The sequence below is a fragment of the Pagrus major genome, chromosome 5 (genome assembly GCF_040436345.1).
Source record: "Pagrus major chromosome 5, Pma_NU_1.0".
Classification (NCBI taxonomy): Eukaryota; Metazoa; Chordata; class Actinopteri; order Spariformes; family Sparidae; genus Pagrus; species Pagrus major.
The window spans coordinates 36121032-36149025 of NC_133219.1; the positions used below are offsets into that span (position 1 = coordinate 36121032).

General features: G+C 40.0%; 1 protein-coding gene across 1 annotated transcript; it reads right to left on the minus strand.

Annotated features, from left to right (window-relative positions):
- Positions 1–233: 233 nt before the first annotated feature.
- clip1a (CAP-GLY domain containing linker protein 1a) lies at positions 234–26024 on the minus strand. The gene is made up of 25 exons (XM_073465446.1): positions 25937–26024; positions 21538–21850; positions 19951–20513; positions 19032–19156; positions 18704–18920; positions 18411–18608; positions 18189–18280; positions 17861–17921; positions 12768–13676; positions 12454–12570; positions 12189–12246; positions 11971–12054; positions 11711–11867; positions 11332–11497; positions 10405–10620; positions 6898–9351; positions 5915–6052; positions 5726–5832; positions 5512–5632; positions 5357–5409; positions 4189–4306; positions 3361–3511; positions 3205–3257; positions 1920–2047; positions 234–1352 (listed from the first exon to the last, which is right to left on the minus strand). The coding sequence occupies exons 2-25, from the start codon at positions 21626–21628 to the stop codon at positions 1124–1126; spliced, it is 6606 nt and encodes a 2201-aa protein (XP_073321547.1). The 5' UTR covers positions 21629–21850; positions 25937–26024; the 3' UTR covers positions 234–1123.
- Between the last annotated feature and the right edge of the window lie 1970 nt (positions 26025–27994).

Sequence of the window (27994 nt, forward strand, 5' to 3'; positions counted from 1 at the left end):
CTCTTGCAAAACACTATGCTTACATTGTACATATTCTTGTGGTAACGTTTTTTCTAATGACTACAGACTGACTGACACACTGCAAACCTGGCAGAGGCATTAGGAATGCGTGTTGGCTTCTGTGGCTCTAGGAAAATATTACTTTAGTCATACAGTATGCAGTGAGCATACAGTGAACAAGCACAATGCCCAGAGAGTGCACTTAGTGCTTTCCATAATAATCAACAGAGATCTTTGATTTTCAATTCATACATAAATTTCATTTATTTTTATACAGATATTCAAAACATTTTTCAAAGAAATGCCTAAATCTTTCATTGTTTCATACAGAAATTGATCTTTTAATTGCAAAGAAACTTTTTGGAAAGGCCCTTTTACTGGAAATGAGGGGTTAGAGTAAGTATGAAGTGCTTGAAGTTTCAATGCTCTTTTTTTTTTACCAATCATCCAGCAGTTCCTTCATGAAGAGCATACAAAAGTTCCCATTAAAGCCAAACAGCACTGGGTTTCACTGCTCCTTTCAGGCAGCAAATCTCTCCCTGTGATAATTACCCCCCCACAAAATTACACACATACTATCAAACCTTTAAAGAGTACATATTATTTCCAGGCATAAAAAAATAAACTATAGCTCACCATTTTTTTTGCGAAAACTGACATTTGTTTTTCAATCAAGTAATTTACAGTTTCAAATAACACCTTTTATGATACTATATGATCTTTGCAATCCCCCAACAAGCTGTGCAAACAATGTTAGGATATTGATAAATTAAATGATCTGAAGAAGACCATCGCTTCTCCCACAATGACACATCCAACAAGTTTCTTCTCACTCACACAAACCCAGGATATCAAACATTTTTCCTCCAAAATCATTTACAATTACAAATACAAACTGTTAACTGCTGTATATTAGTTTTCTGGATATCTGAATTGTTGGAAAGAGATTCTGAGGAGACCATTCTCTTATAAGAGCGCTTAAGGACTGGCGTGGACATTAAAGACACTTGGCAAAAACAAGCACACAAAATGCACACACATACAAACCAAAACCCCAAAAGCACCGCATAATCTAACATGATGTGCAAATATAGTGATTGTGCGAACAAAGGTGGTATAGGCTTCAAAAGGTCTGGTCATCATTACAGGATTCGGTCCAGTGGCCAAAGACCTCACAGATGTCGCAGTAGGGTCGTTCTTCGCCCTTACTGCCATGGTAGGTGGTGTGTGGAGGTGAGTCGGGCGCCTGCATTTGTGTGGGACAGTCCTCGGTGTCGTGGAGGTCGAAGCAATCACAGATGTCACAGAACAGCCTTGGTGGAGGCTTCTTCTTCATGGGTTCCTTGTCATGGCTGCAGAGAAAAAGAAAGCAATTTTATGTGTAACTTTTTTATTATTTATTTTTGTTTTTTTATTGTTTATTCTTCTTTAAACTAATCACAATTATCTTGGGTGGCACTAAATCCAGTATGCAGCAATGCAAGATGCCCCTGCAAAACAATGTTGGGAGGAACTTGTTTTTCAACTGGAGCAGTGAGCTAATGCAAAATGATTGACTTCACTACCATAATTTGAGCCATTCAGTCCGATAACATATGGAAAGTCTAGAAGAGCTGCATGATTACATCTTTTCATTCCTATTCAAGTCAGCTAGGAGCTAAACTGTTTCAAGTGCCCATGCTCTACATCATGATGGAAGATCAAATTTGAAGCTTTTTTGGCTTCATGTGCTACTGGAGAAGCTTTCATAGGAATGAACTGGGCTCTGCCTCCAACCTTGTATCCAGATTTTCATTGTTAGTTCCATAGTCTAGATCTGGTTAGTCAGACTAACTGTCCAGTGATGCAAAAAGAAAACCGAGTAATCCAGCCACACAGCTGGTGTTATTTTAGAGGAAGTCTGCTATGAATGGACTTACCTATCATAATTATCCAGCTCACTTGGATTATTCCCATTGAGAGCAGCGGCTGCCATTTTCTCCAATTTGTCCTTGAGTTCCTCATTCTTCCTCTGAAGGTCAACGATGACCGAATTCAGGAACTCAATCTGTAAAGGACATTGACAACAGTGGCATCAGTTCTTCTGCTGGTGAATGGTAAATATCTATCAACACATTTTTCTTACTAATATTTATTTTAAATTGACAAAGGATCTCCCTGTGAAACGTATCCATCGTTTTATTTACATTACGGTAACTATGCCTCGCCATACCCCAAAAATAATAAACCTAATCTGTGTTGATGAATCACTACTGTGAGCTTTCAGCCAAAGAAAATCGAAGCTTGGAATGAGTCAGTAAAAAACCCACTTATGATTAGTGTATTACTGAGTTAAAGGTTTCTAAAGAGATCTGATGTCTGCTAAGCATAAATGATAACTGTAATTTTCCCTTGGAATTTTATCAAATGCTTAATGAATGCTAAGGTATTGAGAAATCAAGCTTGATTCATTTTCGGAAGACCGTTAGTAGTTTTGACACCAACTATAATGTGATCATATGTGCGAAACATAAGAGCCACAGTGACAGTGACAGACAAACATGCACAAGTGAAGCTGATGAAAAACATTAACAAACCGCTGCCTGATGGTGGTGTAGTATTGCCAACATCAGAGACAGGGCAGAGAAGAGGAGTTCGGATTTAAGAAAGAGAAAAGAAAAAAATTTGAGATTCAAATTAGGACCCACTTACTGCCACACAACACACTCAAATCATCACTGACAAATAATACAGTATAACATTTTAGAATCAACAGAGGCTGGAGCTTAGAAGTAAGAGGTTTCCGAGAATGATGACACAAGTTATCATCCCACCAGTTTCAGTCCTGTTAATCACCCCTGAAAGAGCTGAGATTATGTCAGAAGCTCAATATGTCTTAATAATTTACATCCATTTCACCTCTGTAAAACATTATACTGTAACGGTTACATGAGTGAATCATAAACTTTAAAATTCAGAGTCTACTGCTTCATCAGAAGTAGTATTTGTTAGTAAATGTCTGAGTAAGCAGCACAGTCATTTTGCAAACAGCATTCAGTAAGACTACTTCCGTACAACTGCCTAGTAAGACCTAGTTTTTGGCAAACCAGAAAAGTCTATGGGCCAGCGTACGGAAGCATCTTCACACTGAAGATATGAATGGCAAGAACCTTCAACCCATCCAGGCCTGTGATTGGTATTAATGTAGAGAGGAAAGACACATACCTGACTCTCTGCCGTCTCCTTATCCTCCCTTAGTTGGTCCAAGACTGCATCACCTTGAAACAACAGGTACAACAGGTTTGGAGGTTACCTCACAGAGAACTGATCTTAGTGCTGCCAGTAATGTTAGCTGTGATCATATGTTCAGGCCACTCTTACCTGAGGACTTGTTGATCGTGTCAGGGCCTGCAGCCAGATCCTTCTCCAGTCTCTGAACAAGCTCCTGTAGATTAGCCTTGTCATGCTCCAAGGCCTGAATTGTACCCTGCAGTGTCTTAACTGAGGCACTTTCCCCACGCAGTACAGTCAGCTGTGAAGACCAACCCATGCTATTCAATATTGGGACAAATATGTTTCTTGGACAAAACTCTTTGCTTTAAAAATATATTATGACAACAGTCAAAATCACTCACTCAGTGACAGATTATTAACAACAGTAATACAAATTCTGTTTGAGCAGTTATCCAATTTACAAGTACAGATTTGAGATTATACATTCAAAACATACTTTAATAGGATTAAAGCATAACAGATATTTTGAACATGTAAGAAATGTGTCACTGCCAAGAGGGCACACTTTCTCACAATCTTCAAAGTTGCAGTTTAAGATGACAACGTTTGTATGCGCACTTGCATGCGCACTCAATATGAAAGCTGGCCTAGAATTGACATCCTGTTAGACTCAGCAATCTGAGAAATGTCCCTGAAAGGTCCATTGTTTTGTTCCCCTTATATTTTATTTGTTTGCCAACTGTGAAAAGGAAATGACTCTAAAAGGTACACATGGGCTTTTAACATTCATATCCTGTTAAAGCCTGTTGTCAAAGGAACAGCTGAAGGAATCAGTAAGGAGATTTCGACCTTGGTGTGCATAAGATCACAAAGTCTGTCTGTGTAAACTCAATAAATTAATTTTGTGCAAGCTCAACAGTCAATAAGCTGCCATACCAACTGAAAATAGAGTACCATCATGCATTAGATACTCACTTCACTCCTCAGGTTTTCCACCTGCTGGTCCTTTTCTGAAATTAAGGCACTGTTTTTATGGATGGACTGTTGGAGGGTGGCCTTCTCCTTGTCAAACTGCTCCTTCAAGGTGCTCTCACTATTGAATACACATACAATACCAACTAAATGTCAGGGGTAAAGTACACAATCACTCGAGGAAGAGAAGAAAATGGCCCCAATTTACCAAATTGTTTCTTAGCAGATTTTTACCTTTTAAACTTTTTACCTGAGATGTAGGGCCACTACAGACACACATTTGAGGAGAGGTACACAAAAAAATCTGCAGTGAAAACACATATGAAACTCTAGATGCTGTATCGTAGGTAACTGGATTTGTTTCAGTTTCTTGAAGACGTTTCACATTTTCACAAGAAACTGAAAGAAGTCCAGTTGCCTACGATACCGCACCTAGATTTACCATGACGTGGATGACTGAGAACCTTCATCAACACATATGAAACTGTTAAGCAGGTGGGATGAGGCTGTAGGTTGTATTACCTTTTGAATCATAACTCAGGATGGATAGTGCTTTGCCTTAATTTATGGTCACATTACACTTCCCTCCAATACATTATTTGTTATATTTCCCCATTCATTTAAACTGAAACCTATATGACAGACAAAATTCAAGCATGCATTTCCTGTTTTGGTGCGCTCTCCCGCGGACTCTGGTGGATTTGCAGGTCAGAGTTTGTCTCTGTTCAGCTTTCTGAGTGGATGTGCCTGGTTGGCACAGGCACACTGCTGCACCGTGTTTGGAATTGAGAAGCTCTTAAACACTGTTGAGACTTTGTGATTTCTCTGATCAATATTTATTTATTACCCGCATCAGAAACAGGCAACACATACTATTTTGGGGTGTGGAAAATTTTTAATTCGAAAGGAAACCTCATGTGACGTTACCTTGCTTGTTCCTAATTATCTGATTACATATAATAAATATGTGGTTAAAATGTTTTTACTATGACATGATGATGACTGACATCACATAATATTAAAAGGTGTGAAGTACCTGAAGGCATTATTCGGCAGGCTTTGGAGGAAAAAACAGCATGACGTACGATTCACAGTTGAAAGCATTTGTGCTCATTTAGGCAACATGCTTTAGAAAATGTCCAGATCATAAAATGATAGTGTATTCTCTTACCTTTGTTTCAACTCTTTGAACTGCTTTTTGAGTTTTGAGTTCTCATCCTTGAGCTAGGAAAAAAGATAAAACAAAAACATAGTTCTAATCCAGCAATGGTCAGCAGATCAACAGCTGAAACACAATTTGTCAAATAAAGATATTATGTGCTTCACCTTCAAGAGATCACTCTGGCCTTTGTGATTGTTATCAAGCTCCTGAGTCAGCTTGTTGTTCTCATCTTGCAGCATCTGCAGGGATTTCATCTTCACAGAATCAGCTTCTTTAAGCTCCTCACTGAAAAAATACAAATGGCAACATCATCAAGAAATTCTGACAGCTCACGTAGACACATACTATATCCACAGCCAAAATTAAGGATGTACTCACATTTCCTGGCACAGACTCTTAGTTTTCTGAGATTCTGTGCAAAGCTGCTCTTTGGATACATTCAGATCTTCTTGGTACTTGGAATTCTCTTTCTTTAATTTTTTGAGCTAAAAACAATGTTGACAAAATAATTATTATTGTATCTGAAAGCTCACATTAGCATTTTCTCTGCAAAGACCCATCTCTTACCTCAGTCTCCATCTCCTGCTTAGAGCTCTGATGCTCTTTCAACAAAGATTGGGCTTTATTCTTCTCCTGCATCAAACTGGCTTTCTCTTTTGTCAGCTGTTCGAGAGCCTCAGCAGTCTTGCCAGAGGCCTCTGTAGCCTAAACAGTGTGATCAGGATATTTGTTAAGAACAACGGTTTCAAATCAAGAGCAGAAAATGGTTGGTTGACATCTACACTTAATGACATCAACCAAACACCAACCAGAATAAGAAATGTGTAGCTCATTTGATGAAGCTATACATAATGCATCTTCTGAGTTTGACTTGATCCCCTTTTAATATTGCTTAACAAATGAACTGCATGCTTAATTAGTTATCCATCTTAATTATTGATTTTGCATCAGTTATCCAAATTTCAGTTCATTCCAATTTTCAAGTACATTCTGGTTGAGAATTAACAACATGAATATTACACTAAGGAGTAAAATAATTAGTATATAGTATAAAATACTCTACAACCTGTGGCCTCAGAACGGATACTGACAACACATTACCTGTGTAATGTGTCAGATAAAGCAGATTATTGGGGCTATAATATGATAGTTACCCTTTTGCAATACTGTAAGTGATGAAAGATAATTACACAGAAATATGTTGAGAAATCTTAACATCCATCTTTTTTCATCGTCTATTAACAATTATATAATCAAATGAAATATGAAACACCATCAGATGGTGAGCGGGATAAAGATCACCTTAGACCTACATAATCATGTAACCCATAAGAATTTGCCTAAATGTTAGATCACGTTATAAGCCCACAGGCAAAGGCTGGGAGCTAAGGGTAGTTACCAGCGGTTAGTAAATGGAAGATGAAAGTTAGACACGAAAATAAAAGGGAAGGGGAAAAGGAACCAAACCAGCTAGCATGCAGTGAGTAGGTGACAAAGCCCCAGCCACTCTACAGTATGTGTAACAGTGATTACTACTGGAGGAGGAATACCTCAAGCTGCTTAGAAATGGCATTTTTTAGTTGGGACTCAAGCTGCCTGACTTGCTGGGTGGCTTCATCTCTCTCCACCTGCAAGGAATTCTTCTGAGCTGTTAGGTTCGAGATGCTGGTGGAAATCTCGTCTTTTGCAGTGGTGGAAGCTGAAACATCCTCAACAGCTTTCTTATATTGATTTTCCAAAAGTTCTTTGTCAGATTGTAGGCTCTTGATATCAACCTCTAGTTGTTTCTGGCTAGCGTGCAACTTGTCTAACTCTCCAAGGAGTCTTGACCGCTCTGCCAGCCAACTTTCTTGGCTTGTGTGGAGAGAAGAAATGTCCTGTTCCAATTTACATTGTGAAGCTAAGACGTCTTCCTTCTCTGTGGTCAGGAGGGCCATTTGTTTGCCCATTTCTTCAAGCTTGGATAAAAGCTGTTCTTTATCTTCTGTCAACCGGCTAGTTTCTTGCTCTTGCTGCTTCAGTTGGCTTTTCAAAGCCTCCATATCCATAATAGAAGACTTATTTTCCTCATCAGAATTCTGAAGTTGAGAAGAAATCTCTTTATTTTCTTGTACGACTTTCGACAATGTTTGCTGCAGCTCCTCCATCTGTTTGGAAAGACCATCCTTTTCAGATATTGCTTTATTTCGTTCACTGGATTCAGCCTGTAGCTGGCTCTCAAGAAGGTTCTTGGCCTCTGACATTGACTCAGTCTGACATTTTAACTCCTGGATCTGCTGAAGCAGCCCCTGACTCTCCTTCTGCAAGTACTGCACTTTTTTGTCAGCCTCAGTCTGCAATGATTGCAGACGCTGACAATCGTTTGTAAGGATATCAATCTTTTGAATATATTCTGATTTATCCTTTTCGATATCCATTTTTACTTTACTGTGCCCATGAACAAGTTCAGTTTTCTCCTTTTCAAGTATTTCAATATCAGACTTATGTTTCTGCTGTTCCTTTTGTAGGTCAGCCTTTTCTAGTTTCAGTGAGGTCATCTCTGCTTCAACCTTGTCTTTTTGGCATTTGGTGTCCTCTAGCATTGTTGTTAAATTAGACTTCTCTTGAATCAAGACAGCATTATCTCTGGTGTAACTATCTAACTGGTCCTTAGTTGCTCGGCTATCACTAGCTAGTTTATCACGCTCTAGAGATAGAGCATTTTTTTCAGATATGGCTTTTGTGTGCTTCTCTTCTAATTCTCCCTTCTCCGCTGCCAAACGCTCATAATCCATTTTTTGCTGCTCTATTGCTGAATCCAGGCTCATCTTTTCTTTTCGTAAATCATGTAAAGCCATCTCAGTTTCAGAATTCTGAAGGCGAAGTGCTTGCCTCTCTTGCTCAAAAGATGATAATGCTTCTTTAAATTTCTTGTTGGACTGAGACAGTTGTTCTGTTGAGACTTGAAGCTTCTCCTTTAATTCTTCAATCTCTCTGAGGAGCTCTTCTTTCTCATTACAGTCTTTTCTTTGGATTGCAAGCAAGTCTTGTTTCTCCTGCAGAAGGTGAAGCTTCTCAGAATCAGTCACCTGACTGCTCATCTTAAACTCTTCTAGCATCTGGGCCAGGCTCATTTTTGAGGCTTTAAGTTCTTCACATTCACGGACAGAGCTCTCCAAGTCTTTCTTTGTAGCACTGAGCTTATTCTGGAGCTCCTCCTTCACTGTCTCAAGGCTCTTTTTATCCAACACAACAGCACTGATTTCAGAAGACATTTCCACCTTCTCTTTTGTCAACGTTTCTGTGAGGGCCTGCAGCTGGGTATTCTTCATTGTAAGATCTTCTTTTTCTAAGTTCAAGGATTTAAGTTTTGCCTGCAACTCAGCATTCTTAGCATCAAGAGATTTTTTGGCATTCCTAGCAGAATCTCTCTCTAAAATCAGATTGTCCTTCTCACATGTGAGCTTTGACTTGCTTTCATTGAGGGTGTCTTCAAGTCGGTTCTTCTCTTTGCAGACGTTTTCATAATCCTCTAGTAGTTGCTTTTTCTTAGTCTCAATTTGCTGGATGTCCTGCTGATGCTGCAAGAGCAAGTCGTTCTTATCTGCATTTTGTCTTCGAAGCTCCTCGATTTGGGCCTGGTGTTCACTAATAGTATGCTTGAGGTTTTTGTTTTCAGTCTGTACTTCCTGAAGAAGATTGCTGAGTTTGTCCAACTCCTTGTTCAATGAAATCCTTTCTTCATCCAAATGCTTGTTGGTGGCAAGTAGTTCTCCTTTAGTTTTTGAAAGCTGATCTCTGGTTTTTAGCAGTTCTTCATTCTGGACTGAAACCTCCTGGTGAGCAATCTCAAGGGCAGAGAGCTTACTCTGCACATCTGAAAGCTGTTTCTCCAGTTTGCCTCTCTCAGCCTTAACATCCTCTCTTTCCTTACACACATTTTCCAGATCTAGACTCTGCTTTTCCAGTTTTTTGGACAAATGTTCAACATCATGCTTGTAGGTGTCAAGCTCAGCAGAAAGACACTGGAAAAATAAAGTTGAAAGAAAAAAAAGGAGGGGAATATACACAGGGAAGAGTAAGATGAATCAAAAAATAAACCAAGCAGATGGACATAAGTGATATGCATTTGGAAAGGTTAAGCTGCAGAAGCATCAAAATGGCAAAAGATCATACCACAACTTACACCACAATGACTTTCAAAAATATATAGATAGAACATTTTCACTTCACTCCCTGCTTACTTTGAATACATGTATTAATCAAACTGATGCCAACAAATTTGACTGGCATATGCACGCAAAAAACTATTTTTTTGTTGGCAAGTGAAAATGTTCTACTTAAATGAAATATCAGACTGACAAACAATGCTAGCAGGGGTACGTAGCAAAAGTTTACAGTTTACATTGAAAAAACTAATCTAATCAGAAACACATTTTAAATCAATGGTTAAACATACAGTAAAATGGGTAAATAGTTACTTAACTTGAGCTCAACTAAATTCCAACTTGTCAAATCTTTTTTTCCTGCAACTTCCTCGATTTTTTCAATAACCATAAACTGCGCTCAAATACCAAATACATTACAGAAGAAATTCCAAGATGTAATTCTATCAAGTGCAACCCTGCAAGCACATAGTTAATGGCACCAGCCAATATGGAGCTGAGATGACAATGAAAAAATGGGTTTTTAGCCTCAGGGGAAGAAATTAGTAACTTCTTACAAATAATTTGTATGACGGTTACTAAAAGTAAAAATGTAATTTATAGTACATACATTAATCACTGATGTTAATGAAGATTGAGGTTCTTACACAGTCACATACAGTCTCCCATAACTTTGTCATAAGGCTTCACATTCTGTTTTAGCTTTAAAACGTTTGCTTTTTGATACATCATGATATGATGGATTAAATCAACTTTCAGCTACAAAAAGGTGACATTTATCCTGATGATTTCAAACATTAGTAAAATTCATAATACATTAAAGACCTTTTTTTATATGAAACAATTTCCTGGAACATTAAAAACTTGTTGATTCAACCTAATGTGTCTGTATGTTGGAGGGTTTGTGCTTACCTGGGCCTGGTCCTTGTAAGGCTGCAGCTCAGATACCAACTTTTCCAGCTCCTGGGATTTGTCCTTGGAGGACGAGAGGTCCTGTTTCAACTTGTCAACCTGACTCTGCAGCACCTCAAGTTCCTTCACATGGAGCTCTGAGGCCTGAGACAAGGACTTCTCTTGTGAGGCCTTCAACTCCACAACCAAGGTCTCACCTTGTTGAACAGTCTTCTCCTAGAAAACAAGAAATTAGAAAGACCAAACTTATCACATTAAAGCATTTATCTACTTGTTTTGAAGCAGCCAGTGAGTGAAGTACTCACTTAAGAGAAACTGGTGGATGATATTAAATATTTCACAGTTTACAAAGGTATTACAAATGTGTTTGAGATACAGTTCTCAAACACAATTTTGGTGTGACTGCCCTACAATACCAATTACATATATAAAGATGGTTGACACATCTCCACTTTCTCCCACTGTAAGAAAATGAAGCCAAAATATCCCAGATACAACCACTGCCATCTTGCACTGGAGCAGGAGTCTGCACAGTAGTGATTGGATGGTGGAGCTGCAGTATTAGTTCCCACCCATATACCTGCCCAACTCAATTGTGATCAGGGCTCAGCTGTCAATCATGACATTTTACCCCCCAATTTTATAGCATTAAACAACTAACTGAAGCCAAAGTTAATGAACACTTGAACATACATCAGCATAAGAACTACCTAAATTGACAGAAACCATCTTTGAAAAAAACACAAGTATTTGATTTGACTTTGAGTTTTTAAGTTTGGCCCATGTCCCATCTTCTTAAACAGAGTAGGCTGGATTTATAATCTATACTGCAGCCAGCCACCAGAGGGCATTCAAGATGTTTTGGCTTCAGGTTTGGGGAGCTGTCATGTCACCACTCTAAATATACAGTCAATGTACCATACTAACCAATTTAGCAATCTTCTCTTGGTGGCTACTTATTTCAGAATGATGTTCATCTCTGGTCTGCTTCAGCTCCTGCTCTTTGCGGGACTGTTCCTGCAGAAGTTGTTCATTCAAGTGTGCTGCCTTCTCCTTCTCCTCCGCTATTTGACTTTGTAACTCCTCAAGCCTCCTGAGTGATGACAATAACAAAAAAAAAAAGAGGAAGTTTAGAAAGCTATTTGGTGACAGATTAGATAACTGAACAATGTATCAACTTAAGCATGGAATAAAGTAAGATTTACATATTGATTATTACATGTCATATGTAAATAATATTCTGGTATGATTGTTTTGAGGGGAGCGATGGAGTACTATAGGAGCAGGAAATAATAAAGTGCGGTACCTTTCTTTCTGTATGAGGTCTTCATTCATTTTGGTCAGCTGTACTGAACTATCACCAGAAGCCTTCATCATGTCTGAAATGTTATTTTCCAGCTTGCTTTTGTCCTTTGAAAGCTGCTCAAGCCTGTCATCTGCAGCCTTCAACTTCCTCTCCAGCCCTGAGTGAAGACAAGACGAGTTTGTTTGTAGGGTTTAAGTTTACTACTCGCATACTACTTACAAAACATTTTACATTAAAGAATGCAGTATAGATATCCTCACCAGCAAGTTGACTTCTAAGAGACTCTGATTCTGTGGTCAGGGATGAGCATTGCTCCTCCTTCTTGCTGAGCTTCTCAAGTGTTTCTGCAAACAGAAAAATATTACATTATAGATCCTAAAACCTTTGTAAACTAAAAAAGGCCAGATGGTAGCAGGTGATAGGGAAAAAGGTGGCAGGGAAAATATCTGAAAATAGAACAATTGCTTATATCATTTACCTTGCATAGTTTTTACTGATTTTGTCTGCTCCTCTGTGTTTTCAGCCAACTTTTGTTTCTGTGGGGAAAAATACTTTTGCATCAAATATTTTGTATATGATTTTTCTACTATAGACAAATTTACAAGTCAGTATTTTTTTTTTTGGTTTGTACAGCATTTGAATTTGTTTATTAAAGGGCAGTGAACATGTAAAAGACCAGTGACTTCAATCCTGATGGAAATCAGGTACTGTTTTTTCATCCAAAATTAAGGTATAAGCCTCACCAGGCCTCCTAGCTGCTGTTCCAATGAGCTCTTCTCCTGCTGCACAGTGTTCAGACTCTGTTGTAAAGAGAGGACTTCCTGCTGTCTGCCCTCCAACTGAGAGCTCATTTCACTAACCTGTAGCACGTGTCAAGTAAAAAAATACAGTGGACAAAGGGCAAAAGCAAACAGCAAAGAAATATCACAACATGACATTAACAAAACAATGACTATCATTGTCTGACAATGCCACACTGACCATGGGAAACCTCTGTTAAAACATGAGACACACTTAAAAGTGAGCATTTATGGGCAGGATGTGAATGAGAACCCACCTTGGTACCCTGGTCGTTTCCTTGGCTCTGAAGCACCTCTAACTGACTCTTCAGGGTTACAAGCTCCTGGTTGCCTTGTGCTACTTGGCTTCGGAGTGCCACTATTTCTGCCATCTGCTCTTTGGTTTCTTTGTCCTTGTCTTGGGCTTGTTGTGCCAAGATTGGTTCTTTCTCCTCAAGCTCCTTTATCCTAACTTCAGCAGCATGAAGCTTTCCAAGAACATCCTCCATTTCCACAAGGTGCTGCTCCTCTGCTTTTTCAACGCTGGACCGTAGTGATTCCTCCAATCGCTCCTTGTCCTCAGCCAAAGACGACAACTGTTCCTTCAGTTCCTGCCTCTCCTGTGTCCAGACTGTGGCATCAGCTTCATATTTGGCTCCAGCTTCCTCTAGAACCAACTTGTGCTCCAACTTTAGCCTTTCGAATGCACTTTTGGTTTCTACAAGTTCTTCTGTCTGGGCACCTGCACCTTTGCTGAAGGACACCTTCAGGTCCTCCATGGCTTGCTGGTTTGAGGCAATGGCAGACTCCAGCTTGGAACGCCAGAGTTCAATTATGTCAGCATTCTCTTTCTCTGCCTGGCTTAAGCGCATCTGCATCTGCTCATTGTCACCAGAGAGCCTTACAGATGTAGCCTGAAGCTGGGCAACTGCCTCACTGTGGGTCTTCTCTTGAACTTCTAGCTTCTCTTTGTATTTCAACAGCTCTTCTTGCTGTTTGGCTTCCTGGGAAGCCAACTGATCCCTCAGAGAGTTGATCTCTTCCAGAAGGGGAGAAAGGGTAGAGTTTGAGTCTTCAGAGCCCTGCTGGGCCCCAAGACGGAGCTGCAGGTCAGCTACCTCTCTTGTTCGCAGTGAAAGGTCCCTCTCAAGCTCCATAATACGGGATCTTTCCGAGACGGTAGCAACCTTTAAAAGTAGAAATCTTAAATTCAAAAATGTGTCCCATTCAAAAACTTAGGCACTGTGTAAAAACTGAAATATGTTAGGGACTAAATCATACTATTCAGTTATTGAATGAAAAAAACAATTGCTAAACTGCAATAATAGATATCAAAGCACTTGGTAATAGTAAGATTGTTTGCTTGCTTAATGAAGGCAGTATAAAAACCATTGATCTCCAAAACAAGGTCTTATACTGACCTCTTGTGGCTACAAAAGGTATGGTCCAAATAATGGAAGTGAACACTGAAAGCATGTATGGAGCTATAGTAGTGTGTTGACATTTTCCACCATCCGTTTAACTATAAATCATAACTTAAAATTAATTGAATTATTGATGCCATGATTGAGGAGAGGTATGAATTAAGAAAAACCCCTTAGGTTGCACTGACATGTTCCATTATTTTTGTGTTCATCCGCCTATGTTCCAAACCTATAATTTATTCTAATGTTCTCAAACATGGATCTCTTTTTGCTGCTTCAACTTAATATCTATTAGGTTAGTTAGGACAGGTGAATGATCAAAATTAACACCTTCTTGCTAAAATATGTCCCTCATCCTTACAAAACAATACAACTAGATTTTTCCTGAAACCCCTTATGACTTTAATGCCCTAGGGCAACACAACGATGCATAGTCTGGGAGGTGGAGCAGGTTTCAGACTAGCAAAACGCAGGGACACCAAATAAGCAGGACAAATGGATGCTGGGAAGGACTGGGGAAGTAGAACATAGGATAACTGAGAAAATGATTAGCTGGGACAGGGAGAAGTTTGTCTGTCTGGTTAAGCAGTGATTCTAGTAAAGCAAGAGTGAGTTCAGGTTGTTTAACTGATTGAAAAATAGTACAAGTAAAAGAGCTGTCACTCAAGACAGCTGAAAGATAAATGTGTGTTTTTTTTGGTTTTTTTTTACAGTTACAACAGAAATCTATACTTTTCAATCACCAGGATGGGAGAGACAGTTTTAATTCAGTGGATCAATTATATCCAAAGAATGAGGGAAGTTAATATTTCATAAACGGTTACAAATAAAATCTGTAGCTGATGGCACAAATTAGAATCCTGAATTTGCCCAACTATCTTTACAAAGAATAGACTTCTTCGAGCATTTAAATAAACCTTATATATGTATTAGTTTATTATATAATTTGTTTGCTCTAAAAAAGGAGTATTATTTTTCTTGTGTGAAGCCCAAAAAATGCATTTGTGGGGTACATTCACCAAAAGTCCATACAAAGCAAAGCTCCAGTTACTGCTCGGCACCTCTCTGTACCCCTTGAAAAGTTTGAGGCCACTATCCCCGGCCCAGACCCTCTTTTCCAACGCAGCACACTGCAGAGCAGAATTCATTACCCTAGTGTCTTCTAACTCTCTTTGGAGTTTCTCAGCTTTGGTCTTTTCAAAGAGCAGGCTCTGTTCAAGCTCCTTAATGTGGGCATGCTCCAGTCTGGTCTGCGTCTGTTAGTAAACAAGGGGGAGAGGAAGAGAACACACCAGTGCCACCATCACATGCCAGCCCAACGCAGACAGAGAGGGAGGGAGACAGGAGAGAGGATGGAGGGGTTTGAACAATGATAATGTCGATGGTGTATGTATGCATGTGTCTTTGTGTATCAGATTGGAGACAGGGTATTGGGTGGGGATGGGGAGTGGTAGGTGAGTGGAAATGGGAAGACACCCCATGCAGAACTTTCAGGCTGTGCCATAGACAGCTGCACACAGGGAGTGTTGTGAAAGAACTGTGGCAAATACAAGACGAGCAGCAAAGAGGGGGGCGTGTGTTATGGATGTGCAGGATGAGTATGTTGATGGAGGCAGTTTAGAAGTAACCATGCAAAATTGACACCTGGTGAATAAAGCACATTGATTGTTATGATACAGAGAAATTTTGATAATGTGTGTCAAGCCAGCAAGTAAATTAGGTAAAAATGACTTCACCACATCATTGAGAGAAAGAAGTGATGGTTGTTTCCTGACCCCTATACTAAGCCTGGAACATGAAGTCAATGCATTTTATCATACAGAGGATATCTAATGTTGTAGAATTGCCATATTGACTTAAAAATGTCACAATAAAGACATTCTTCTGTATTTACTGTATTTTCAGGTCATTTTTTCAGGTAAATTCATAAAGCCTGAAGCATTATCAATACCCACACTGCTTTCTCTCTTTGGTTATAAGGTCATTGTCCACACCGTTTATCGTAAGTATTGTATAAGAAACCACCAGTAGTCAGACCACCATGTGCAGGATTCGTGACCAACTTAACAGAAATCAATCAGTAACACAGAAGCATGTTGGGATCGAAAAACGGAAAGGATTCCTATTTGACTTCTTGGAGTTGTGTCCTATGGATGAGGGGTTTATGGCAACTTAATAAAGCATTTCCTGGTACAATTCTGTGCTTCTAATCTTACATGTTAACCTAAAGTTTCATTTTAAAAGGGGAATAACACCACTTGTAAATGGTATGCCAGCAGCCTATCCCAGGCCAAACAATATTAGGTTTTCCATGGGCACAATCTGACAAAATGAGCTGGCGTGGCCAAATAATTAACTGATACACCACATTCAAATGTAATGAATGAGGGAGAAAGAATGTGACTAACAAATACATTTCAGGGCTCACTGGACATTTTCTGGGGACCTCAAATTAGAGTATACTAAGACAATGCAACCACTCTTCAGTGTTGGTGGATTACGTATAGACTACAATGTAGCAAAAATTACATTTGAATTCTTAAGTTGAATGTTATTCCCCCTTAGTTGCAGTGGGCAGGTCTGTGACTGGGGAGTGAAATGACAAGGGAGCATCTCCTGTGGTTCCATGCTAAGCACTGGACCAACATGAAAGACGAGGACGGGAGGGGAAAAAAGCAGTAACGTCACATCACTGAACAGGGAGGCACTGAGGGTTATAGCACAACATTAGTACACCTTCAACAGCTTGAGGTCAACAAAGCATTTTTGAGTTTGGCCTATTTAGAGAGTTTGTTGGTGTATTTAAAGCTGCATGCAAGTTTTTAAAATATCCACAGCTGTGAGTAAGTAACAAAAAGTTAGTATACACGTTTAAAGAGAAGATAAAGGGGTATTCTAACCCTGTAGCCCTCATCTTATACATCTATTTTGAGCTTGGATGCCTTCAAGGTAATTGAGATGGTCCCCTGTGTAGCACTGTGGAATGAATACAAAAAAAACCCTTTGATCAGATATGAACACAGATACCAGTGGGCCCCAATACTTTGCATATCATTAATTGGGATGAGAACATGACTCACTTGAGAAAAAGACAATGAGTAATCAGAGCTTATTTCATTAAATGACTAAAGTATCATGTGACGGGAAAAGCGAAATGCAGGCCCTCTCATCACAATTTCCCTAACTTAATTAAATATGGAAAAAAAAGAAGTTATATCTCCATTATAGGTAAAGATTAATAGCACCTTTCAGGTGAGCATATAATGTCTTTCTCTCAATTAGGTCTTCCACTAGGCTAAACCTAGTACAAAAATATTAATATGCCTATTAATATAGCCTTGTTATGAATTTATTCCTGGTTGGGGTATAGTCTATAGTCTTCTAACTGAAGCCAGAGACTTCCTGCACCACTGGATGAATTTGACAGCACATCATCTAATGTAAGATAAAGGCAGTGACAAACTGTTCATGCAAACATGCCTACTGAGCTGTATAGCGGGTATTTTCTACTGCTAACTCAAACAAGAGATAATGCAAATGCTCTGTCTGGACTCAACTCTAGCTCTGTTAAAAGGGATACCAGTGAATTTTGTTTGATCTTAAATTGCACTGGACCTGCACCCAAGGAAACACACTGATGTCAACAAAAATCTAAATCACTTAATTTTAATGGATAAATAGCAAGGTTTATGTGAAGTGGAATCCTGTGATGGAACCAGGATGTAGGGTGACTGAAGTACCTGCTGCTTCTGCGTTAATATTAAAATTTAGATTTTAAACCACCGGCATAAATGTTGGATTAAACATCCTTGCAATTTTTTAGTTGATAAAATGTCTGATTTAAAGTCGTATTAATTATTATTGCATGATTGATGTTTTTTTTTTTCAAACACAAATGCAATAAAATGTGTTGGTTGCATTGGTGAGGATCTGCGTTGTGCAGTTACCTCCAGGTCTCCTTTGGTAATACAAGCTTCCTCTACGCGGAACTGAAGGTCCTCCACCTTCCTATTCAAAAGAAGAAGAAAAAAATCTTGTTGGAGCTTCTTTGTTGTTGTCTCAACATATCTGTGGAACTAATGACCTTTAACTGCAATGATCAAGAGCAAGGTTAAACCAACTCAGGCACAGATCTTTTCTCATGACTTTATAAGACTGCCATTTTCTAATTTTCTGTCTCAACAAACTGTCCCCATAATATTACACCAGTAGATGACATACTGTCACTTATAACAGTTTGTCAGTGTGTGACCAGAAAAAAACAAATATCCTTACCTACGCTCCTCCTCCAACTGGTTCATCAGATCAACTTTTTCTTTGTCTGCAGCTTCTACCAAGGCACGTAACTGGTCCATCTTAGTCTCCATCTTCAACAGAAAGGTTTTCATTGGGAAAAAAAAAAAATCAACACAGATGACAAAGCAATTAAAAGAGACTCCAATTCTAGGAGTAATTTATGATCAATATAGGTTCATGTGTGTCACTGGTTGAGCTGACCTGCTCTTGATCATCTCTGAGCAGGCTTATTTCTTGCTCCATCTCTCCAACATGGCCAGTGGCCTTTGCAACCTCAGCTCTCTCCATGTCCCTCTCAGCCATAAGCTGTTCAATATGCTGCTGTTTCTCCTTCAACGCTTCCTGCAGGGCTGTGGTGCCTGAAATCTTACGATTATACCGTGATGATGTCTCTGTCAGCTGTGGAAAGAGAGAAGTATGGTCTGACTGATGAGTAAGCACAGCATTAAAAAATGTTACTTGCATTGTTGTAATGGAATGTGTCCATTTCTAACCAGGCCTGTGCGACTGGGCTTGGCGCTGACGGAAGATGCCACGGAGCTCATGGTACTGATGGAGGAAGCACTAGGACTTCGCTTTAGCCCTGATGGTGTGGCCACTACTTTCCGAACTGTTGTTTTTGCTTTGGCTGGAGTGGTGGAAGGGAAGCCAATGCGTGTGACTTTGTGTACTGGAGCAAATAAGCCATACTTGGGTTGACACTGAAAATATCTGGGGAAAGATAATGTGATATAATCATGATAATAGAAGTTATAATATACATGTGGGTAGCAAGTGTAAGATATTTTCTTTTAGTTATTTACAGATCAGCAGCTTTTATACCTTGTGCCTGCCACTGCTCCATCATTCTTCCCTAAAGGCTCATCCAATTCCACACCACACCACTCGCCTTTGGCAAAATCGGTTTCTCCAAGGAAACGCACTACTCCTGCCTTTGTACCACCAACCTGAGAAGAAAACACCAAACATTAGCCAACATTTAATCTCCTCAACAGATAAGAGAGGCCTAAAGAGTAATCAGCTTTGCCTGGTAATAAATCCCGAGTGAGATAATTCCATCAAAGCAACAGAAACAAACATGTACCAGCTTTGAACAGAATGAGGCCAAACTGTCAACATATAAAACTGAACATGTTTTTTTTTCCTTTCAATTACTTAAACACACAGCTGCAAGATTTACATAACTTGGTATTGGTAAGCTTATTTCCTTAGTTGGAGAAAGCCATGACAGTGCTTAGTTATAACTTATATAGTGGTTGTGTGTTGCGACTGTGCAATACATCTGCTGTTATCTCCTTGCTTTAATGTCTGTCTGGTCTTTATACATATGGATAGTTGTCTGATTTTTAGGCCAATTATCAACAAGAAGCCGCACACACTCTGCATGGACGCAGACCTTGCGCCTTTAGCCAGACAAGCATTGGGTCCACACGTTGGCCAGAATTGCATAATTGTGGAGGTTTGTGGGTGTGCTTGCATGTTTGCTGAGCCCAAGGCAAGAAGCATGCAGCTGACTTAAGCAGGAAGAAAAGGGCTCATTAAGATACAAACACTGCACTAGGACTCAATGGACAATGACTGAAGAGAAGGGTTACAATTGTCATGTGAATCCAAACAAGTTCATGTTTATCCTAATTTAGCTAATTTCAGATACAAAGGTAGAATATTAGAGTTCTGTCACTTTGCTGAAATATCAAGGCAAAAAAGTTATTTTTCGTTTAGATAATGTGACAAACTTTACCAATACACGATCACCCATCTTCAGTTCCCTTTCCCCCTTCTTGACTGATCCAGTCTCTGAGAGGTTGGAGACAGATTCACTGTTTGTGCGTGCAAGGTTGGAAGAAGGTGTTGCTGGCGTTGCTGGCGTTGTGGAGGAGGCCTTCTTCGCTGTCGTGGTAGTTGAAGGCAGAGCTGATTTTGTAGTGGGTGTATGTGAGGCCACACTACCAACTGAAGGAGTGGGTGATGCAGCACGAGAGGGCGGTGCCGTCTGAGTTCCATTAGCCTCCCCTTCTGTGAGAGACAACTTGGATGGGCGTGTAAATATTCCTCGCAGAGCATCGCACTGGAAGTAGCGCACCCCTGCCACCGATCCGTCATTCTTCCCAATTGGCTCATCTAACACAATCCCGGCCCACTGTCCTGGGGCAAACTGTGTCTCTCCCAAAAACTGTATGTAGCCTGGTTTATTCCCATTCACCCATACTCGGTCCCCAATCTGGAAGCTCTCCCCAGTGCTCTGGGCATCTCCTCCACCGGCACTTGAAGCTGATTTGTCTGTCGCAGCAACTTTAGTTCCTGCTGAAAAATGAATGAAGAGATGTTTTTAAAAATCCATCGAGTAACTGACTTATGTGAGAAAGATTAATGCAAAGAAAAAAAAAAAATGCTGTTCAAAATATTGCAATGTCATTTGATTTGATGTCCAGATTATACTGTATGAATTTATTCTCTCTTTTATAAGGGAGTCTATGGAATTTCTGTGTTGTGCTGGAAGTTGGTCATTAGCTTATGTTAGTGGACTCCATTTTTAAACTAACGTTAGCTACTGTTGCTCCCTGTTGGCGGAGAGGCACTGAGATGAGGCAAACAAGAACGTGCATAAAGTCAACTGAGTAACATCTGAGAGAGGGGGGAGGACTAATTTTTCATGTCATGTTACATTCTGCTCATATGGGACCAATAACAAAGTGATTAAAACATGTAAATTGCTAAAAAAGTGTTACATAGCGCCACTTTAAATATGTTCTCTTACTACCTTACGTGACTTCCAATTGTCAGGGTCTTCATTACTTTTGTCAAGATATCAGTGTAAAAGCTGTGATGGCTAGATCTCCTTAATACCATCTGCAATGCACTGTACCAAATAGTCACTTGCCTCACGTATGTGGATGTAAACCCATTACTGCTATGCTAAGCTAACTAATAAAAAAGCTTTATAGTTTCCCTGGCATTTTTTGAAGATCATTGTAGAACTACTCTGAACTTAAACTTCATTATCTGATTTCATTACTCCAAAGTCAATACGGGCCTGTTAAAGTACTGTCAAACCATAGCCACAAGGTTCTACAAATTGAGATGCTTCATGGCATAAACTAGGACCAAGCACAATTTTAAACAGGTATGCCACCAAAATTGGAAGTGCTGTACAACATGTCACATGATGTCACATTCACAAGCCCTATAAGAATCAGAAAATAAATAAAATCTAGTTGTTCCATCAATTTGATCAAGCAGACAACCCTACAAAACATTCAAAAGGCAAACGTTGCACCATCACATGTTCACCACAAACTGAAAAAGCTGCACATGGGAAGATTCTTACCTGTGCTGGGGCTGGTCTTGGGGGCTGTTGTCCCAGTAGATTTAGCTATCTTGCTGGGCACTTTGAGCCCACTGGGCTTTGCTGTGCTCATGTTTCCTCCTGTGATCTCTGACACCCACAAGGTTTGTGTCCGTCAGTGGGTACAGACTGACCCCAGACCATGAAAACAACTGGTTGCAGGGTCGGTGATGGCGAAGTTGTCCTCTCTGCACCCAAATCAATTTCACAAAAAACAAAAAAAACCAAACTGTTAAACTAAAAGAAAAACCAGGAAAAGGGAGAAGGGAGGAAAGTGCTGCCCACGTAAAGGACCCTGTTGGAGGGAGAAAAAAAAAAAACAGACATTACTTGACTTTGGTTAGGGTTGCTCAATTATATTTTTACTAACCATTCAAAGTACCAGAGATAGATAATGAGAAAGGAATTTAATTATTTAGTAAAGTTCATTAATCATTTGGGTAACTGTACTATATATCGACTTTTCCTGCCTCTGATTCTGTTGTGGGTGGCAATCACAGCAATAATTGGAATAAACTAATAAATATGAGTACAGATATGCCTTCAGGCATGTTCAATGACTTTGTAGCTGCTCTGTTAATGGAGACATTTTGTTTCTGTTATGACAACAGCTCCTCAGCACACACCACGTCACAGTTAGACCTAAAAATACCCTGTCAAAGGCCAGCCGATATGCAGTCCATGTTGCTGCCTTCATGAACTTCTGAATAGCTCATCATCTGTGACCTTGACCACAAAACGCACAGTACTACAAACACAGTCTCTCACTCAATCTATCATTCTGGCAAATAAAAATGGTGTAAATCTGGTTGGCAGCTTTCTCTAAAACAGGATTAGTGTAGAAATAAGACCACCAGTAGCAGCAGATTATCCAGTGTTCAGATTACCTCACCACAGAAACTGATTGGCTGAATGTACTATTCAAACACAGTCCCCCTGTGGTAAGTAGTTTGACAATATGACTGAGTGTGTCGATGTCATTTTTAACCAATACACTTGATTAATTAAATCAAACAAGAGCAAAACTACTGACAAGGTTTGAGTTTCAGGCCAATCTACTGTCAAATCTGGATCACCTCATCCTATTTCAGTGAAGGGTTACCAACAGGCTCTATGTAGAACAGGTGCACAGAAAGTCAAGGGTTCCAAGTCTGATGCTCGATTTTGCTCGATGTGTGTGAACTACACACCCTAGCACCCTAAAGACAGGATGAGCTGCTTTGTCAACAACATAACCCAACAACTGTTGCAAAGTGTATGTGTCCAAACCTGCCTCTGTCATGAGGTCTTATTACAACCTTACATTTGGTAAAAACATATGCGATTATCAAATAAATAAATCATATTAGGAATGGGTGTTTATTCTACTAGTCAATAAAATATTGCTACCTTCAGTAGACGGCATCATACTTTTTGATTAATGTAAAATAACACATTTAAATAACATACTGACATAATTTGTCATGTCATGTCTTCCTAGTCAAAGGTTGCTTTATAAAATCACCTGTTCCTAATGGTAACAACAAAGGCAAGAAGTTATAATAAGACGTAATATAGAGCTTGTTAAACACTGTCACGCACATACCTTTCAATCAAGGTCCTAAGAGCTACAGTATGTATCAAAACAACCCTGTCACACACACCCTTCTAGATATTTCTCTGCAGAGAATAGATGGGGCCATTGGAAAGCAGCGACCTAGTTCAAACGCAGCGTTCCAGTTTTCTCCTGCTGTGTCTTTGACTGATACTGATTAGTGCCCTTAGGTCAGGAGGAGGCCAGAGAAAGAAAGCTCCAATGGCTCAAAACTACATGGTGAAATGAAAGTCACACAAAAGGAGCCTATATGTGACTTTCTAAATCTTTAGTAATTCATTTTGGACAAAGCATAAAAAGGGCAACTTTTATCAATATCTAGTCTGTTTGACCCATAAGCCTACGGGATATGAAAAGAGAAATTATATGCATTATGATTGTCTTAGAAGAACACCACCAGGCTTTACTATGACAGTCTTGTGAGCATTAACAGGGGCGGGTCAGCTCTGATTGGTGCGCTGAAGCAGTCAGCTGAAAATGATCCACTTAGTCTGGAGAGTTTCCCACTGCAGTAATGTTAATCTTTTGCCACTGACTCTCACTCTAATCTGTGGCTAGGAAGAAAGCCAAATACCAATGTTTCTCAAAAGTTGAAGGGAATTAATATGCTGATGTATTAAAAAGTATAATTCTTAAATTTATTAGACTATTTGTAAATCCCAGTTGGGTTCATTTTTTTCTGATGTAAATAACCAAATAGAAATGGGGTAGCTGGCAGCCTGTAAAACTGAACTGAGATTCACTCTACTTCCCAAAATGACAGCCTAGACATAATCAGCTTCCGTGTTGGTGATGACTAATGTTTCTGAGCTCAGTCTGTCCAAGCAGTGGATATGAACAGTATGGACCTCAATCATCGAAAGCATGTTGGAAAAAACTTTCCACAGAATAAAAACAAAATTTTAACAATAATTCATGACACTGCTACATGTTAACTGTCCAGGGTATAGTAAGAACATCCTACACACTTATGTTGAGCATATCTTGCTGACTACAGGAGTGCAAAACCACTTATGATACAGACGTTAGCTGAATCTGCTTACAAGTTGAGTTACAACGGAAGAAACAACATCCATTCCAGCCACTCAAGTGTTTATTAACTGATGGGAGGGTGTCATTGGTTACACAACCCAGTGGGCTTTCATTCCACATGGTTTTTCAGTAGCTATTATATTAGCAGTTGACATCAAGAATTTTGAATCAGGTGCCAACAAGTTCCCTTTGAAAGTCCAACTGTCTCTCTCAATGTCTTCTTGATATACCTGATACAGTAAACTCAAAACTAATTTACACAACAAAAAAAAGTATGACTTTGTGTATTCAGAAGTGTGTATTCACTGACGTAATACACACCCCCTCTGGTTCTTCCTTTTTGAGGAAACATCTGCTGGGATGATTACGTGGGCCCTGCTAGCACCGACAGAGGAAGGTGTGTAAAAGCACTAACAGGACATAAGCAGAGAATGGGAGCTAGGAGCATCCTGCATCCTCAGTGTCAATGAACACAGTTTTAACTCTCTTCAAGTTAAAACCCTCATTGTCGACAAGTCAAGTGGACATTACACCTGCCTTACAGCTAGTGTATACCAACACTGCCCTGTCCCAAACAGATTATTGCACTTACAAGTGCACCCTGGCAGACACAAGACCAGAAATTATCAAATATATGGGTGAGTTGTAAAGGTTTCCACTGCAGCCCAATGTCAAATCCAGACTTTCCAGTAATAAAAGAGCCCCTCTAACTAAATGAGCAATGTTATAATCAGTCTTTTAAATTATCTGACTTCCCCACTCTAAATCCGAAATTGGGAAGCTCAAAGACTGCTCGAAAAACAAGTAATTTCAAGTGGTATTGCCTTTGCAATTCCTAGACTGCAGCCCATCAAAGCTTTACTCATGTCAGTCACTCCAAACAAGTTAAACTGCTTTTTGTCTGAAACAGAAAGGCGTACTCATAAATGCCTAAGTCACACCTTTAAACGGTAACATAGTCTAATGCGAGACTTAACTAGTGCACATATGCTTCACTGACATATTACTCGTTTGGACTGTGCAGTTAAACGAGTTATCCTGAGGTCTGGTCAACCAATTGGCCTACCTCGCCCTGTAACCTCTGTCAATGGCTAACGGACTGAGAGCTGTCGATGAGGTGGCACATCTGGTAAGAGTGAAGCCTGTAATGAAATACTATGTCAGCTAACTTACCTTACTGGCTAATTCTACGTCTCTGCTGAGACAATATCCCGTTTATCATGAGCTACTATAGTAACATCCACATGTCCAAACATCCGAATAACCCACTGACCGACCAACACACTGTTCTCCAGCCTAACGACCGACGCAAATTCCACAAGTCCAAAAGTCTCCGCAATGTCACCGTAGCTCCAGTAGGGCACACTGCTGCTTCAAGTTAAGAGTCAACATAACACATTGTAACAGATTGGATCACCTGAAAAGACAGCTTCGCATATAATGGCGTTGTAATAACCAGATGACGACACTGTCACCCTCCCCGGCTTAAATGAATCCCGATCTGTTATCACGATAAGAATAGACGTGATTAGTTCCTCTGTAACGTTAGCAGTGAGGGCCCGAGCTTCAGGGCGAACCGGTGGTCCGGACCAAGAGCAGGGCTGGTTAGCTAGCTAGCTAAACTAACACCTCAACTAACACTACCTGGACAACTTTCACCTTTACGTGTAGTTCCCCGGTTTATTACACGCGAGCGGAAAAGCAAAGTTTACGGAAATACACGACCTCGGAGTGAGGTAAGCTAATGATACTGACCTGATATGTTTCTGTAACAGCCTACGTCTTCTGAGGAGAGAAAAAAAATACACAGCTAGCAAGCTAAAAGGAGAACCACCACCACGACGACCGGATCACACACAGGCAGGCAGGCACAGCCCAGCGCACGAGCCGTCTGTCGTCAACGGTAGGTGCCGACCAAAGATGATATGTTCGGTGAGATGGATCACTCCCCTCACGTCCGAGAGCGCAAAGCAACTTTCAGACACCAAACTGTGGCGTCGCAATCAGGAAAAAAATCAAAGAAGACGCTGAATACTTTGCTGGCACGGTGTTGAAATGTTATGATATTGTCAAACAAGTTAGTATAGAAGGTATTATTCAAGAAACATGTGCAAGTAACGTTGGTGCAACTAAGCATAAACCCCATACAGCGTGTAGTCAATGTTTGGGATTGGACCAGGTCAGAAACAAGGTTTATCAATCTCAGATCTATAAGAGGTTGCCACTGCCTTTCATTGGAGCAATTTTAAGGCTTATTTTCCTATTTCTTTACTTGTTTTAATGTTTTGTTTCTTGATGTCTTCCTACTTGCATTTAATGTATTTTTAAATGCAACTTTTAATGTCTTTAAATGTAATTAGATGCCCCTGTAAAGCACTTTGAGTTGCCTATTGTGTCTGAATTGTGCTATACAAATAAACTTGCTTTGCCTTACCAGAAGTGAGAAATTAGGTCTGAATTCTAACAAAGTTGGAATTGTGTATACAATGTCAAAATTTGGAGGAAAAAAATGTGAGAAAAAGGATGTTTAAATTCCAAGTTAAATTAAAGCTGCAAGCAGCGATGAACGGGCCCTCGCAGGCCACGCGGGTTGGGCCGTGCTGCTGTCGGGGCGTGCTCCTTACCCGGACCCATTGCCCCGTTATTGTGCGGGCATGTCTTAATTGATAGCCAAAAAGTGGTTTTGTGTTGATAATAGCGCCACCTGCTGGTGATATTTGGTGTGTGAGTTACAGGGGCCGGTCTATACCACCCCAATCAGTTTCATATCCATAAGTGTTATGGTGTGGGCACAGTGCCAATTATAAAATGAAACTGCCACCAGAGCGCCACCTAGTGTCAGATCGGTAACACCTTCGTCAGCTTTCCAGGAGGCCATTGGCAATCAGTGTACCAAGTTTCGTGTTAATCCGACCAACCGATGTCGAGATATAAAATACTTCAATTTAAATAGCGCCACCTAGTTGTCATGGGCCAAGATTTTGCACAGAGCCTTAGGGGCTCATGGGGAAGTAGTGTCCTGAGTTTCATGTCATTTGGACACACCAATGTGGAGATATGCAACACTTCCTGTTTTGACCCGAATCCACAGGAAGTTGTTATTTAATAACTTGAGTATTCTTTGGGGTATCAAAATTCTTTTAATAACTTTTTGCCAGAAGGGTCCACTGATGCTGTGTGCAAAGTTTGGTGAAAATCGGTGAAATTGCCTGGGAGGAGTTCGAAAAAGTAGGTTTGCGACATTTCGCGAGCTAGCGAAAAAAAACGCTAGGCGCAAATGGGCGTGGCCTATATCAGGAGATTCAGCAAGATTCACTGAACGCGTGGATATAAGGTTTTTGAATGTGTGACAAAGTATGTGGGAGTTATTAGGCAAAAACGGTTTGTGTTGATGATAGCGCCACCTGCTGGTCATTTTTGGTGTGTGAGTTACAGGGGTCGGTCTATACCACCCCTGTCAATTTCATATCCATAAGTGTTATGGTGTGGGCACAGTGCCAAATATAAAAAGAAACTGCCACCAATGCGCCACCTAGTGTCAGATCGGTAACCCCTTTGTCAGCTGTCCTCAGGAGGGCAGTGGCAATGAGTGTACCAAGTTTTGTGTTAATCCGACCAACCGATGTCGAGATATAAAATAGTTCAATTTAAAGAGCGCCACCTAGTGGTCATCAACCAAAATTTAGCACAGAGCCTTAGGGCCTCATGAGGAAGTAGGATCCTGAGTTTGACGTCATTTGGACAAACCAATGTGGAGATATGCAACACTTCCTGTTTGGAACGAAATCTGCAGGAAGTTGTTATTTAATAACT

Excerpts from the sequence above, each read along its gene's own strand:
- clip1a (XM_073465446.1), bottom strand. The coding sequence starts at position 21,628 with ATGAGCACAGCAAAGCCCAGTGGGCTCAAAGTGCCCAGCAAGATAGCT. Across the intron at positions 20,514-21,537 it reads CAAGACCAGCCCCAGCACAG|CAGGAACTAAAGTTGCTGCG; the intron begins GTAAGAATCTTC and ends TTCATTTTTCAG. Across the intron at positions 5,410-5,511 it reads GCCAGAGTGATCTCTTGAAG|CTCAAGGATGAGAACTCAAA; the intron begins GTGAAGCACATA and ends CTTTTTTCCTAG.